Source organism: Mangifera indica, chromosome 2 (genome assembly GCF_011075055.1).
Source record: "Mangifera indica cultivar Alphonso chromosome 2, CATAS_Mindica_2.1, whole genome shotgun sequence".
NCBI classification, from domain to species: domain Eukaryota; kingdom Viridiplantae; phylum Streptophyta; class Magnoliopsida; order Sapindales; family Anacardiaceae; genus Mangifera; species Mangifera indica.
Window position 1 is genome coordinate 271,856 of NC_058138.1, and position 17,627 is coordinate 289,482.

Consider the following 17,627-nt stretch of genomic DNA (forward strand, 5'->3'; position numbering starts at 1 on the left):
GTTTAACATTAATCTCATCAATCACATATATCCTCATCAAAATATCCACAACATCCACAACATATATCTTCATTAAAATATCCACATCATCAATGAAATGAAAGTAGCAATTGCCAATCAAACTTTTCTCCCCCTTTGTCATTATCAAAAAGAATAAGGCAATGGATAAAATGACATAATCAAGGAGACAAAAGAATGTGAAAGCAAATGACCACCAAAATGGCCCAAAAATAATCATCAAGACATAGTGCATGAATATAATGTCTAAATAAGTATGAGCATCAAAATAAGAGCATTAACAATTCAAACAAGATAAAACATAAAAGCATGTGGAAAATCCATAGATTTGTCATTATAAAAAGGAAAATAAGCAAGATATATATCCACAAGGCAAAGAAAGACTAAAATACCTTAACACATACATAGAAGATATGATTATCAAGGCTAAACCAATAAAAAAAAATCCAAACAATCATAATCATCCAAGTAAGAGTACTAATGCTTAGACAATGTAAAGTGTAAGTTCATGTAAAATACACGAATATATCACATAAACTAACAAGTGTTTAACTATGCACAAACTAATCACATAAGTATCAACTTAAATAAAATGAAACACAAGAGTAAGTTTTCAAATGGAAAATAGAGAAGAAGTATAAATGTCATATTGAGTGCAATAAAATGAGATGAAATGCACCATGGCTTCAAATGTATGTACAAGGGCAAAAATGTAAATGAACATTCTCACATTTGAAATTTGAATACACACCCAAGTTAAAAATGGTGAGAGAAATCCAATGGTATAGTTGAAATCCAAAAAGAATAACCAAAAAAAAATTTTAAGACAAAAACCGAATTTTGGATGAATTGGAGCAAAATTCAAATTTTTAGGGTCTAAAATCTTTAGAGATTTTATTAAAAATTTAGGTGAACTATGATGTTTTTGAAAGATAATTTTGTTTAGAAAGTGTAGAAAAAAAAAAATGTTGGGAACCAATTTGAAGAAAAGAAAAAAAAAAATTGAAGAAACATGATGAAAAAAGGTGGAGAAACATTTTGCCCTTATACATTGCAGAATCACTGTAGCAAACGGTCGACCGAATTTTCCAATTCGTCAGCCGAATTCTGCAAAATTCTGGTGTATATTTTATGCACTTTGTTGTCCCATATTGAGTATAAACAACCCAAAATGATCCAACTATGCAATTTTGACTCAATAACATAAAATACAACGAAATTTGATGCTAAATATAAGGAAAAATTAAATCAAACACATCAAAAATCAATACAAGAATAATTGGTACAAGGAAATTATCAAATATGGTCAAACATGAAATGATACACAAGGCATATTTGACACTTTCGATTCAACCAAAACACCACAACCACAATGATATTTAAGTGCAAATGCTAATATGGTGATTCCATGATCCCAAGTTCACCTCTAATTTTGCAAAAACGTTCTTCTCCAAGAGGTTTTGTAAAAATATCCACAAGTTGATTTTCGGTGGATACAAAGTCAAGACAAATATCACCCTTTTGAACATGGTCTCGAATAAAATGATATCTAATTTCTATATGCTTGGTTCGAGAGTGTTGAATGGGATTTTTGGATAAGCTAATAGCACTTGTGTTGTCACACAAGATTGGAGTTTTAGATAGGCTAACTCCATAATCCCTAAGGGTTTGTTGCATCCACAAGGCTTGAGCACAACAACTACCGGCGGCAATATATTCCGCTTCCGCGGTTGATAAAGCTACGGAGTTTTGTTTCCTTGAAAACCATGAAACTAATGCATGACCTAGAAAATGACAAGTACCACTAGTACTTTTTCTATCGACTTGGCTTCCGGCAAAGTCGGCATCCGAATAGCTCACTAGGTCAAAAGAAGTTTCTCTAGGATACCATAACCCTAAAAATCTAGTGCCATGTAAATATTTGAAGATTCTTTTTAGGGCTTTTAAATGAGATTCCTTGGGACATGATTGGAATCGAGCACACAAGCATACACTAAACATAATATCGGGTCTACTAGCCGTCAAATATAAAAGAGAGCCAATCATACCTCTATACATTTTAACATCAACATTTGACCCACTCTCATCTTTGGTGAGCTTGATAGTTGAACTCATTGGTGTGCTTGAAGCTTTTAGTCCTTCCATGCCAAACTTCTTTAATAAGTCCTTGATGTATGAAGATTGGTTGATGAAGATACCCTCTTTGCTTTGCTTGATATTAAGTCCGAGAAAATACTTGAGTTCTCCCATCATGCTCATTTCAAATTCTTTGCTCATGAGGTTAGAAAATTCTTCACACAAAGAGACATTAGTAGATCCAAAAATGATATCATCAACATAAATTTGAACTAAAAGAATATCATTTTCTTTTCTCTTAATAAACAATGTAGTATCTACTTTTCCAATGCAAAAGTCTTTTTCAAGCAAAAATTTACTCAAACGTTCATACCATGCTCGGGGTGCTTGTTTTAAACCATAAAGAGCTTTTTGAAGTTTAAAAACATGGTTTGGAAAATCATGACTTTCAAACCCGGGAGGTTGTTCAACATAAACTTCCTCCATGATAAATCCATTTAAGAAAGCACTTTTGACATCCATTTGATATAAAATAAAATTTTTGGAACATGCAAATGCCAAAAGCATCCTAATGGATTCTAGTCTAGCTACCGGTGCAAAAGTTTCTTCAAAATCTATTCCCTCCTCTTGGTTGTAGCCTTGAGCCACTAATCTAGCTTTATTTCTAACAACCACTCCGGATTCATCCATTTTGTTTCTAAAAACCCATTTTGTGCCAATAACGGATTGATGATCCGGACGAGGGACTAGTTCCCAAACATTATTTCTTTCAAATTGATTTAGTTCCTCTTGCATGGCTAAAATCCAAAATTCATCATTTAATGCATCATGAAATGTTTTTGGTTCAAATTGTGAAAGAAATGCTAAGTTATTACAAAGATTAAAAGATGATCTAGTTTTAACACCTTGATTTTCCTCACCAATAATTAATTCTTTAGGATGAGCATTTGCATACCTCCAAGCCTTAGGAAGATCTTCATCTTTATCTTCTTCATGTTCTAGCTCTTGTTTTGCTTCATCCTTATCATCATTTGGTGAATCATGAATTTCCGTTTGGTCACCATTTTTAACTTGATCATCATCAATATCAACTTGCACACTAGTTAAAGGATTAGATTCATCAAAGATAACATGCATGGATTCCTCAACTACTAGTGTCCTTTTGTTAAACACTCTATATGCTTTGCTAGATGATGAATAACCAAGAAAAATGCCAATGTCCGATTTTGAATCAAATTTTCCTAAGTTTTCTTTTGTGTTCAAAATAAAGCATTTGCATCCAAAAACTTTAAAATAACCAATATTTGGTTTTTTGTTTTTCCAAAGTTCATATGGAGTTAAATCTAAAGATGGTCTTATTAAAACACGATTCAAAACATAACATGCGGTGTTTACGGCTTCCGCCCAAAAATATTGAGGTAAAGTTTTTTCATTTAACATGGTTCTAGCCATCTCTTGAATTGTCCTATTCTTTCTTTCAACAACACCATTTTGTTGGGGAGTTCTAGGACAAGAGAATTGATGTTCAATACCATGCTCATCACAAAAGTTTTCAAATAAATGATTTTCAAATTCTCCCCCATGATCACTTCTAATGCAAGAAATATGCATTTCTTTTTCTTTTTGTATTTTCTTGACAAATTTTGAAAATGCATGGAGGGCTTCATCTTTTGATGCAAGAAAAAGTACCCAAGTGAATCTTGAAAAATCATCAACAATAACAAAAGCATAATGTTTTCCACTTAGGCTTGCGGTTCTTGAAGGACCAAAAAGATCAATATGAAGAAGTTGTAAAGGTCTAGATGTAGAAATATGAGTTTTACTTTTAAAAGAATTTTTTGTTTGTTTACCAAATTGACATGCATCACAAATTTTATCTTTAATAAAATCTATTTTCGGAAGACCTTTTACAAGCTCCTTCTTGGAGATTTTTGAAATCAAGTCCATGCTAGCATGACCTAATCTTCTATGCCACAACCAACTATTTTCATGCAATGCGGAGAAACATAGATTTTCATGAGATGCATTTTCTACATTTATAGTGTAAACATTTCCATCTCTATTTCCTACACAACTTGTTTTTCCATCATTCATATTTTCTATAGTGCAACTATTTGGCTCAAAAATGACTTTAAATCCTTTATCACATAGTTGACTAATACTAAGGAGATTATGCTTAAGACTATCTACCAAAAGAACATTTTCAATGATAATATGAGAGTTGTTACCAATATCTCCAATGCCAATAATTTTACCCTTCGCATTGTCTCCAAAGGTGACATGACCTCCATCTTTCTTGCTTATTGTCGAGAAAAGTGAGATATCTCCGGTCATGTGTCTTGAGCAAGCGCTATCGAGGAACCATTTGCTTTTCTTCCTTTTATTTTTAGGTTCCTAAACACAATGGAAGATTCAAGAATTTGACTTAGGTACCCAAATCATGTTGGGTCCTTTGTGGTTAGTTTTTGTTCCCTTAGGAACCCACACTTTCTTAGTGCCCATATGATGTTTCTTTTGAATTGGGCAAGATGATGAGATATGACCTTTATTTCCACAATAATTGCAAGTTATATTTGATTCACTTGAAGTTGAAGCTTTAACAAAATAATTTTTTAAATATTTAGCCTTGATAAAAGGTTTATAACCAAGTCCTCTTTTGTTTAAGACTCCCCTTTGCACACCAAGCATTTTATCAAGAATGTCTTTTCCATTTTTAAATTTTAAAACTATTTCACTTAAATCCTTTGCTCCCCTTTTTAAAACTTCAATTTCATTTTCTATAATTTCTTTTTCCTTTTTGGCTATGCAAAGATCATTTTCAAACTTTTGTTTTTCTTTTTCAAAAATGGAATACTTGTTTTCTTCATTTTCTTTTCCTTTAAGCTTAAGGATTTTTTGGTTAAGATTTTCATTTTCTTTCTTTAAGGATTCATTTTCCTTTTCCAAATTAAAATTTTTCTTTTTAAGGGTTGCATTTTTAGACATGCAAAGAGCAAGTTTTTCATTCATCTCTTCAAGTGTATCATATAACTCTTCATATGAGGGGTTTTCATCTATCTCATCATCTATGTCAACTAAATCATCAAAAGTATTAGATGAGTTAGAGTTAGTTACCTCATTATTTGTAGTTGCCATGAAACACATGTTGGCCACTTCATTATCCTCCCTTTCGGATTCACTTTCATCGCTATCGTCCCACGTAGCTTTCATTGCTTTCTTTTTTGATCTACCAATTTTGAGGAGAGGGCAATCATATTTGATGTGTCCCGGCTTCTTGCATTCATAGCACACAATTTGTTCCCTCCTTTGTCTTTCTCCCCTTTCACCTTTAGAAGCATCCCTTTTTATGAAGTTTCCATTTCTTCTTAGCTTTCTATTCCTTAGAAGCTTTCCAATCTTTCTACTCAAGAGTGCAATGTCTTCATCTTCATCATTTGATGTCTCCTCTTCCTCTTCTAGGAACTTTTCATTCTCTTTGATTGATGATTTGAAGGCAATACTCTTTTTCTTCTTTTCCACTTCTTCAATTTGTCGTTGCTTCATAGTAAGCTCATGAGTGAGAAGTGAACCTAAAAGTTCTTCAAGAGGTAGAGTCTTGACATCCTTTGCTTCTTCGATTGCCGTTACTTTGGGATCCCAAGAGGGAGGCAAACATCTAAGAAGTTTCTTGACATTTTCTTGGTTAGTATAAACTTTACCAAGATTTTTCAATTCATTCACAATAGTAATAAATCTATCAAACATGTCACTAATGGTTTCATTTTCATTCATCCTAAACAACTCGTATGAGTGTGTGAGCATGCTAATTTTAGTCTCTTTGACTTGTGAAGTCCCCTCATTTGACACCATCAATAATTCCCAAATTTCTTTAGCCGAGGTACAAGCTTGTACCTTGTTAAAGTTATATTCATTTAATGCACAATATAACACATTCATAGCTCTAGCATTAATGGCAATATTCTTCTTATCTTGAGGGGTCATTTCTTCCCTAGTTTTGGGCACTTGTTTTCCATCCACTTCTTTCATAGGAACAAAAGGTCCATCTTGCACTACATCCCACAATTCATAATCACTTTGAAGAAAAATCGACATGCGATTTTTCCAATGGGCATATCCGGTGCCATCAAACAATGGCGGTCTATTAGGGGCAAGCCCTTCACTAACGGTATGGGATTTTCCTAGGTTCATGGCCATTGCTCTAAACGGTTAAGTTTATGATAATGAGCAACCAAGCTCTGATACCAATTGTAGGATCGAATGGCCTAAGAGGGGGGGTGAATTAGGCAATTTAAAACAATCTTTACCTAATTAGAGAATTAGAACAATTTATTCAAATCAATTAATATTGCCTATTCTTAATCCAATTTATGAGAATAACTAAAAATATTTCAAATAACCAACACAATCAAAATAACATAACATAAAGTATGAGTTTAAGGGAAGAGAAAATCAAACACGCGATGTATAGTGGTTCGGCTCAACCCGGCCTACGTCCACTCCTCCAAGCTTTCTCCCTTGGAGTATTCCACTAATTCTTGGTTGACTAAACCTCAACCAAGCTTTTCTTCACAACCAAAATAGCTTCCAAGGTGCTATTAACCTTTACAAATGTTAAAGCTCAATTTCTCTCACTAGAAATTTGCTAATCTCTCCAAGAGTGAACCTCACTCTTTTATAGCACGAATTTTAGTATGAAATTGAAATATAACCTCTCTCAACAGTGTATATGAAAGTTAAAGCTTAGTACAACCCAATGCAAATGAAATTACAAAGTGTATGAGCAAGGGTTTTGATTAGAGAGAAGAGTTTGCAAGTCAATAGCTCAAAATAAATTTGCTCTCAAATATATGAAAATTTTTGGTGGCAAAAGTTCTTTTCGAACGAAATTGATTGGGTTTATATAGGGGAAAATAAGGAAAGTTACCGTTGTGCACAAAGATAGCCGTTTTAATTTTCCAGAAAACGCACAATTCGGTCGACCGGATGGAATTCGGTCAACCGGATGTGACGTGGCACCTCCGTGGAGCTTACGTGGCACTAGCCGTTGGAAAAATTCAAACCAAAATTCGGTCGACCGAATTCAATTCGGTTGACCGAATTTCTGAAGCCAAAATACATGGCTTCTGGACAATTCGGAAGCTGATTCGGTCGGTCAAATTCGGTCGACCGAATTTTATTACATTTTACCCCCTGGATTTTCAAAAACTGCAATTTGACCCCTAAAACTTTGAAAAGTGATAATTTAACCCATTTTTGAAAATTCTTTCAAAACCAACTTTAAGATATGAAAATGTAGTTCACAAAACTTCATCATTTTAAAAGAATTAATAAACTTTGGTGAAAGAATTGGCTTAAACCAATAAGTTTGAAAAACGACATTTTAACCCAAAATGTGAAAGATATGAAAATGAGTTTTCAAGTGAGCTATCTCATGCAAATAAATATTCTAATCAAAACGAATGCTCTAAATTACAAATATATCTACCTAACACTTGAGTTTTTCTTCAAATCTTCAATAATTCTTCAATTGACTCTTCTCTTTCATTTCCATCTTGAAACTCCTTCAAGTGCATTAGATAAATCTTTGCAATCTAAGCTCACACTCAAGTAAAATCATTAGTCAATATGCTTAGGGACATATTAGTTTGTTATCATCAAAATAAGAGCATAATGACTCCTCAAGTCAACACAATTTTATATATGAATAATTAAATTAATTGTTTTTGTGCATGATAGTCGTTAGTAAATATAATAACAAAAAAAAAAAAAGATACAAACATTATATAGATATAATATAATAAATGATAAAAAATATATTTATAAAAAAAAGTTATAAAATTTGGATATAAAAAAATTACAAAATGCGTATATACGATTTTAATATGATATATTGTCTGTAATACGTTTATAAAAATATGACAGTATAAATATAATTTTAACATTTTTCATAAATCTTATAGTTAATAATTTAAATATAAAATATTTAATTGATTATTAAACCTAAAAGTTATCGGAAGAGATTAGAAATTTGAATGACAAAAAATTGAGTTTTTGTACTTTAACAATTCATGGTAATTGATTAAAAATTTAAAAGACATTTTTGTACTTTAAAAAAAATCATAAAACATAAAAAATGGTAAAATTACACATTTAACATATTTTGTGTTGAAAAATTTAGAACGATATGTTTAAAATAGGGATTAAACACGAATAATTCATATTTTTAACTAAATAGCACATGGACGTTGATTAGGAGAAATATATTAATTAAGCATAATTAATAATAATCAATTAATATTTGGCATATGCATGGTCAACCATTTTATTATCTGAAAATATTGTTTTTACCAGCTAAAAAATATTATTATTTATTGAAAAATGTTAAAACTCATTCTAAACAATATTGGCTAACCTAGATGTTAATTTAAATAAAGTTAAAATAATAATCAATTTAAATTTGATTTAAATTTAAAAATATTAGTATGAGATGAAACTTAACTCATTTAAATTGTTAAATAAAAGAAAAAAATTATCAAAAGAAAAAAAAATCATTTAAATATAGAAAAATTATTGAAAAGAAAAAAAAAATATTTAAAGAAGAAGAAATATCGTCAACGAGATAAACGTCAAAATAATAATGTTAACAAGATAAGAGAGTTTGAGTTTAACAACAATCTGAACCCGAATACCTTGATCACCATCCACCTCTAACTAAGCCACTTTGATTTTCCAAGTTTCTTCATTTAAACAAAAAAAAAATCACAGGAATATTGGGAATGGACCCAAATTTGTCACAATGAAATTAGTAATTAATTTTTTGAAAAAGACCACCAAAAATATGAAAATTAAAAAATGGATAAAAAGAGACGAGGTCAAGATTGTTACATGATTACGTTTGCCCAAACAATTTATTTATATAAAATACCTAAAAAATATTCTTTTTTTTATTTTATAAAAAAAGGCATTTTAAGTATTAAAAAATAAAATATTCTCCCCCGAACATCTAAAGAAAAAATATCATCATTCATTCTGAACGAAAATTATCATGAAAACTCCATTTGTTAAAAAAACAAAAATTTATTTTAGAATAAAATAAATTATTTTTATTTTCTTGAATATAAATATTATACTTTATCTTTGACTTAAATAAAATTTGAAAATAAAAACTTTTGAAATTTAATGAAAAAGAGAGAGAAACAGCTGTAACCTGTAAGCCGCTAAAGTGCGCACGGGTTCCACCATCCAGAATAAATGAACCACCACTTTCGCCAATACTTAAAATCCACCCTACACCTGTCTTGTGATACCATCCTACGGTTGTAAAAATATCTGTCGGGTTCAAATTCAATAATTGGGATTTCTCTCAGTTCAAACTATAGCTTCCAGGCGTGAGCTTGTCTTCAAAGAGGGCAAATTACATGGCACCTTCCACGTGATTGATTTATCACAATGAACCCCCTATGGATATTAAAGTTAAATTAAACCCCTTTCGTCTATATTTTTCACGTACTTTTGATAATCTAGTGATTCTAGTCACAAAAGCCCTAATTATTGCCAAATATTTTACTGAAATGTAATCAAAATAATATATATATATATATATATATATATATATATATATATATATATATATATATATATATATATATATATATATATATAATATTATATGTATTTATTTTAATACAAATTTACGTAGATCATCACATAATTATATATTATTTTATTTTAATTTAAAATTATTTAATCACATAATGATACACATTAAATATATTTTTATTTGTATAATCAAAATGAGTATATATAATTTTATTATATATATAAAAAATAGTAATAACATTAAAGTTTTTGTCCTTATCTCTCTCTTTTGTTATTAATTAAAAGTGAATTTAAACCAAATCAGTTCAAACTTAGTCTGTTATTTGATTTGAATAAGTCAAAGTAGAATTGAAATAATTTCAGTTTAAGTTGATATCAATACTAATGTTAGAACTTACCTCGCAAATAATTTTTTTTCCTTTTCTTTAGTGATTCTTATTTTTCTTTAGAGATTCTTTTATACCTTTAGCATTGTCATTCACTTTCTTCGATATTACTATACACCAATTTGATTGAGTCAAATTCTAATTAACTTTTGTTTATATTTAGTTCGATTCAAATATATTTCTATCTTCAACTCTAAGATTCCTTCTATATATCTCAATTGAAATATTTGTATGTTTATTATGCTTTAAAAAATCTAAACATTATAAGTGAAGTAAGACAATATTTACAAATTATGAATGGACAATCATGCCATTCACAAAATGGGATAAAATATTTATTTTTGTAACCGTTGGGGTTCACGATACATCATCTAAACTAGTTGGGTTTACTAATTTCCACTCTTAAAACCTTAAGAAGCCCGGCAAATACTCATTACTGTCGACTTTGTCCGCAAATGTTTCGCTCAAAATAAAAAATATTCAAAATTAATAAATGCTAATTATATAATTATCAATATTATTTGCCTTTAAAAGCATGTCACTTGATTTAAGATTAATTTGAAGCTGAGGCAGTGGTTGTGGACGACAACAAGCACATTGTTGGTGTCAAAGTTTCAACCTTTTCAAGATTTGGGCAGAAAGATTGAAACTTGACGGAAAAATGATGAAGCCTTTGTGGGTTGTTTTTGTAGTGGTGTTTGTTTTTGGCAAATGGGTTGAGGGGTTCTTGGAGTTTAATGATACAGAACTGGCTAACATTGAGGCTTATGTTCATAATGGTGATGAAATCTCCAACTCAAAAGTCTCTGCTAATCCTCTCATGGTTGGCCTCACTCTCATTCAAGGAGCTGGGGCCAAAAGGGCAGGTATTCATACTCTTGAACTTGCACTTCAATGGTGTTATTATTCTTTTCTGAAACTTTGTTTTGCAGATGGGTTGTGTTTTTTTTTTTTTTAATATTTGTTTTTTGCTTTATCCTTTTGAAATTTGCTTATGTTGTGATTCTCTTGATTTGGATTTGTTTTTGTCATGGAAGCATTAATTGTAACTTCAACTACACTTTACCATTTTAAAAAAATGAGCCTTGAGAGATGGATTAGTATTTACTTAGCTGACATTTTAATGCTTAACCTTTTGTTTTCTTTTTTGTCTCAATGTTGGTTCTGTGATCTGAGTGGAACATTTATGTTCTGTTGCATCGCATGTTTGTTTTTTTTTTTTTTTTTTTTCCTACTACTAGTTCTTAAGGTGTGTTGAACTGATCTTGTTTACATGTCACTATTGGTAAATCTGGTTATAAGTTTTAAAGATTGTGACTTGTGACTATTTAACTATTTCATGTTAAAATTTCTCCAACTTGTTGGCCTAACTAATTGTCCTCCTTATGTGACTGAATTTTGTAGTTTGTTTGGATGGAACATTGCCTGGATATCATTTGCATCGTGGTTATGGTTCAGGAGCAAATAGTTGGCTCATTCAGTTGGAGGTTTGTAATTTTGATATCTCATTGAGTCTTCACACCAGTAAGAAAAAGAAAAATTTGGCCGGCAACTTATTCTTGGTGCAAAGATAATGAATTTTCTGGATGAAAAATTGCCATTGCTTAGAAATGTTTTGTTTTGTTTTATAGCATCAATGTTCTTTATATGTTTTGGACGTGGTTAAACATCTTATGGCAGGGAGGAGGATGGTGTAATAGTATTAGGACTTGTGTTTACCGGAAGAAAACTAGGCGAGGTTCATCCTTGTACATGGAAAAGTGGTTACCATTTTCGGGAATACTAAGCAATAAAGCTGAAGAAAATCCAGGTTTCCTATCTAATTTATACAAGATTTCAAGGCTGGTCAAGTTCTGCTAGGCACTATTTTGGTTTTATTGCTATAACTGTCTTAAGCATTATCTTATTTTATTCTGTGCTGTGTTGCAGACTTTTTCAACTGGAATAGGGTAAAGCTTCGTTACTGTGACGGTGCTTCTTTCTCTGGGGACAGTGAAAATCAGGTCTACAGAATATTTTGATGTTCGCTTACTTTCACTGAATATTTGTGAAATTTCTGTCTGGATGCCAAGCGATTGATTGGGATTTTACAACTACCATCCTCAAACAATTGCCTGGTCCCCATTACTACAAAGCTTAATCATTTTGCTGGTTATGATTAGAAAGCTATAGGTATCTCGATGTTCACATATGCCTTAAAAAGTTTCATTACCTTATCTTTTATGGTTGTGGTATTCACTTATCATTTCCAAAATGGAGGTGCATAATGGATTAACTCAGCCCATAAATGGAACAACCCGGCATGTTTTGAGCATATCCTTCATGGTTGGAACATGTCACAATCGGGTTGCAATAAAGCATCTGGCTGTTCCATGTTGGTTTTCTGGGCCAGACTTTTTGTCATTTTTGAAAAAATGGATGTCCCCAAAGTTTTACATTTCTAGTTAGAACAAGCTTTGTTATATTCAGTTTTTTTCCCCTTCTTTCGAGTTTTTAGTGTCCTATTACAAAAGTGAGCTATTGAGTAGCAGCGTTCATGTAGTCAGAAGAGTCGGAACTAGTTCTGAGTGTGATATATTCAGTATTCAAGCATCAAGTCAATTAGTATATGTATGAATTGCAATATACATTCAGATATGCATCTGGTTGTGCTGGGTCATCTACATATATTAAAAATGACTTTGGTTGCAGGCTGCACAACTGCAATTTAGGGGACAGCGCATATGGCAAGCTGCAATTGAAGATTTAATGGCCAAGGGAATGCGCTTTGCCAATCAGGTTAACATATTTAAAGCCTTTAGTCTTTTTCTCTTAGTTAATTCCATTTTTGTTCTCCTTAAAATGTTAGAACAATTGAATTTCAGGCTCTCCTTTCTGGGTGCTCTGCGGGAGGTCTAGCGGCTATTTTACACTGTGATGAGTTCAGGAACATTTTCCCTAGAAATATCAGAGTGAAGTGCTTGAGTGATGCTGGTTTATTCCTTGATGCGTAAGGACCAATGATCTTGTGTTTTTTTTTTTTTTTAAACTTCTTAAATATGAACTTGTTTCTAAGTTCTGTAGCATAGAAAGCTTAATTCATACCTTGTCTTTCCTGTCCAAAATTTCAGTGTTGACGTGTCTGGTGGGCACACTCTCAGGAATATGTACAGTGGAGTGGTAGGCTTGCAGGTATCACACTGACGCTAACTTCCATGACTTACCATATTTTTTGTATTGTATCCTTTAGAGCTCTTATGAATGCTATGTAAGTCACGCTACTAAGCATTTCAGCATCAACATAACTGACAGTAGCCCATTAAGCACATTGACACAAAATAAAAGTAAAGTGTATACAAAATAATAAGAAGAAAACTATCTGTACCCATTTTGGATACATAAATATGTACATATGTATATGTGTTATTATGTGATTGAGTGATTTTGAATTAAATATAAAATAACACCTAATCATGTGATGATACATGTGAGTGTATATATATTTGTGTGCCCAAAGTGAGTATGCATAGTATTGCTCAAATAATAAATGTATATATCTTGAAGTCACTTTTTATGACAATCTTGTTATAAAGTGATCAAACAAGTCTTTTTATTTATTTTGGATTAATTGTTGGGAAGATTGAAATTTCACATAAACACTAGAACCACAGCCACACATGTCCTTTTTACATGATTTTCTTTTGATTTCTGAAAAATGTATGGAAGTTGATCGAGATATATACATGAAATTTTCATGATTGTTGCAGGGTGTGCAAAGCCATCTGCCACGCATTTGTACTAATCACCTTGATCCAACTTCTGTAAGTCTTATTGCTTAATTTCCTTTTCCGTAGTTGTTCATCTCATTTGGTTGGTTGAGATGAAATGTAGAATCATCAACACATTATTCAGTTTTCTTAAAAATGATTTTTTGTACTTGTGTTCCTTCAGTGCTTCTTCCCTCAAAACATAATTGGACAAGTCAAAACTCCGCTATTTATTCTCAATGCAGCTTATGATTCATGGCAGGTAATTAGCTTTTCATGTACAGTGGTAATCTTTGACTCAATAAACTTTTGGAAATTATATGCTTTCTAGTTAGCACCAAAACATTTAAATGGCAAGCTAGCAGGACTGAGGTATTTCCTTTACTTGTAATTAGATTCAATCAAGTTTAGCTCCACCATCAGCAGATCCCCACGGCTATTGGCACAATTGCAGGTTAAACCATGCCAAATGCACTCCGTCACAGATTCAATTCTTGCAAGGTGAATTGAGAAATCATTTGGGTTTGCAAATGTATATTGGGTTAAGCCATTTACTTCTGATTAATTGTAAAAGGGCATTTCATTTTTTCTTGGAACAGGCTTTAGGAATCAAGTGTTGAATGCTGTCAGGGGCTTCTCAATGTCTAGACAGAATGGCTTGTTCATAAATTCATGTTTTGCTCACTGCCAATCAGAGAGGCAAGATACATGGTTTGCTGATGATTCCCCTGTTGTTGGTAATAAGGTATGCCTGATCTAATGAGAATAATGCATAGATTTCCAAGATCATAAACCATGAAAACTTACATAATATATCCTTACTAAAAATAAGCATGCATTCTGTGTGATTATATGTGCTTGTTTGCAGATGAGCGGCCACTTAGCTTATAAACAAATACATTGTTTTTGAAATTTTCTTCATTCTTAAAATATCAAACAATTTGGATTAACTCACACTATATTTAAACAACAAAATTTCATATTAGCTCAATCCCACATCTGCTGAGTGGTTTTCTTGATAACTCACCTTGAAAAGAGCTGTTGTTTTTTGTCTTTAATGGATTGGAGACTATTTATGTAACATTCTGGTCCACTAGTCTGGCTCCAATATCAAGATATTGTTTGTTTTGGACAGTCTATCATGGTTTTGTTCTTGGGGTTTTGTAACTCAAAACATGTCTTAATAGTTAAGGAGTTCACATGTTATTTAAGCAATGGGATGTCTCATACATATCCAACATCTCTCTTGTGTTTTGTCAATGTAAAATCTAATGGTGTTACAAGTTCTTTTTCTTTCATTCTGACTAGTTATTAAAGGACATTACAATCCTCAAGGCCAAGAGAAGACTTATTTTGAATTTGCTTCAAGACTTCTGATATTGGCCTATTGCCTTCTTGTAGTATACTCCTACCTTGCCCCATTGTTGATTAGTGTTACATATAACGGAACAGAAGCAGAAGTTACATATAAATCTAATTCTCTATTGTTTATACTATGCAGGCAATTGCAATAGCTGTTGGAGATTGGTATTTTGATCGAACCAGCATTAAGATCGTTGATTGTCCTTACCCTTGTGACAAAACTTGCCACAATCTAGTTTTCAGAATCTAATTTTATCAGTCAGCTCCATTTCTATGGTCTTCATTTAAGTATATCTTATATTCTTCCCATCATTTATTAAATGTACTTCACAATTCAACCAAGGTTGATCGGAGACAATAAATATTAAAAGAAAAAAAAAGAGGATGCTGAGAAATGCAAATGCAACCAGCAATCCTTTTCCATAGCTTCAGCTGTGTAATTGCTAAAAATTAGTAATGCTATTCTTTTTCTTTTGCATCCACTCTTATCTATGCTTATGATGTTGTGACTGCTTAATTTATAGCTTGTATTTTATTGGTTGATGCTGAAGCTTGATGCCCTTGGCTTCTATACCACCTCAGGTTCAAATATGTTTGCATGCCTATTTCTTTTCTGAGTTTTTAGAGCTTTGAAGCTTAGCCTTCTGAATTTGTGTTGAGCTTAGTCTGAGAGATCTTCAGCTGCTGTTTGATGTGAGATTTTTGGTACCAACACAACCCTTTGACTAACAGTGCCACTGCTTCACAGAGCAGGTCACTTATTGATTGTTTTGGGCATTGTTGGTCTTAGCATGGAGAGAGAGACAATGGGTTTATACCCATTATATTGACGCAAGGTTTTTGGTTCCTATTTGATATGGGATTTTCAACATCAACAACATTTGAATCGCATTACATTGCTTAAAAAATAATCATTTATTTACAATTGATTAAGAGTTAGTTGATTACCATATTTTTGTATTCATCATGCCACTGTCATGCTCCTTTTTATAATCTTCTACTACCATAATAAGCCTTATCTTTAATATATAAAAAAAGGCTCTGATCTCACAATTGGTTGATTAGAGAATCATTAGCAATGATTGTTGCAAGATTTCAGGGTTGCTTTCAAAATGGTGGAAAAGATGATGATTTGTTAGTTAATGAGCATTAATCCCTTTTGCAGTAACTTGTAATTATAACAAACTTCATTTACAGAAAGTTTCATCTCTAAAAAAGGAACCAAGTGGGAATTTTTTAAAGTTGGTTATTTTTATCATATGAAGACAAGAAAAACCAACAACATCAAATGTTTCAGTACTAGTTAAAAATATTAACATATGGACCAAAATGAAATTAGCAGAAGAAAGTAACCTGCTGCAATTGACAGAATGGCCAAAACCTGCAAAGTCCAGGCATTATCATGGTGATTCTCATTTGTGATTGTAAAGTTTCGATTCTGACTTTAAGCTGGTAAAATCCACAAGTTTTGCCACCAGGGACCAGCAATATAAGAAAGAAGGATCATGTGCTGCTCTTCCACATTTTAACAGAAGTAGCTCTGCCACTCAATTGGTATCATAATGTTCTTTTTTCTTGTTTATTTAAAACAATGCAACAACCCTAGGCATCTTACGACAACAAAGTATACGATAAACGTTGGATCTATATAAAGAATTTCATATTGTTTGAAAACAATAACAGAAGATCAGTTAAATAACATGTAAATTCTTAAACTGTTAAAACACATTTTTAACTACAAAATTCTAAAAAAAATTGTAATGAATTTTGCGTCAACGAATAATATATTGACAATGGATTAGACTATTAAATTAGAATATTAAAATCCCACAAGAAATTTTAAAATGTTAGAGACCCATAAGAAATTCGACATTGATAGTTAAATATTTTGTGAACTTTGACAAACATTGTTTATAAAACAAACAATATATTAATATTGGACTGACTATTTAACCTTCAACTGGACTTTCTATTTAAAAAGGTTTCTCAACATATTACATTTGGTATGTTTATGTTATAAACTATGTATATCATTTTCATTGCTTTAAAATGATTTCATCATCATTGCACTCATCTTCTTCCCCTGTAAATTATCAACTCTCCGTAGCTTGAACCTTGCCCTCTATTATATGTTTCAAGAAAAGCAAAGATTCCAAAACATTCAACTTTGTAATGGAGAGTTTCTAACATATACTAATAGAAATGAAAATTTGGCCACAGGAAAGCTGGTGTCTCATCATCAATCCTCTAACATCCTGACCAATAGTCCAATGCACTGTTGTTTAGATATTGTCTGCTTGGATCCAGCTCATCACAATTTTATTTTTGAGATTTATAACTCAAAATACGAATTGATAATTTAAGAGTTCAATGACTATTTAATTAGTTTTGTCTTATCATCTTTAAATAATATAAAATGTTTAAAGATATTTAATATCTT

The 17,627-nt window shown here is 31.7% G+C and overlaps 1 protein-coding gene across 1 annotated transcript; it reads left to right on the forward strand.

Annotated features, from left to right (window-relative positions):
* The first annotated feature begins 10,618 nt into the window (after positions 1 to 10,618).
* On the forward strand, positions 10,619 to 15,669 carry LOC123201654 (pectin acetylesterase 12-like). The gene is made up of 12 exons (XM_044617248.1): positions 10,619 to 10,945; positions 11,484 to 11,566; positions 11,760 to 11,889; positions 12,009 to 12,082; positions 12,771 to 12,857; positions 12,944 to 13,068; positions 13,190 to 13,250; positions 13,826 to 13,879; positions 14,010 to 14,087; positions 14,221 to 14,326; positions 14,425 to 14,570; positions 15,327 to 15,669. The coding sequence occupies exons 1-12, from the start codon at positions 10,741 to 10,743 to the stop codon at positions 15,435 to 15,437; spliced, it is 1,260 nt and encodes a 419-aa protein (XP_044473183.1). The 5' UTR covers positions 10,619 to 10,740; the 3' UTR covers positions 15,438 to 15,669.
* The last annotated feature ends 1,958 nt before the right edge of the window (positions 15,670 to 17,627 follow it).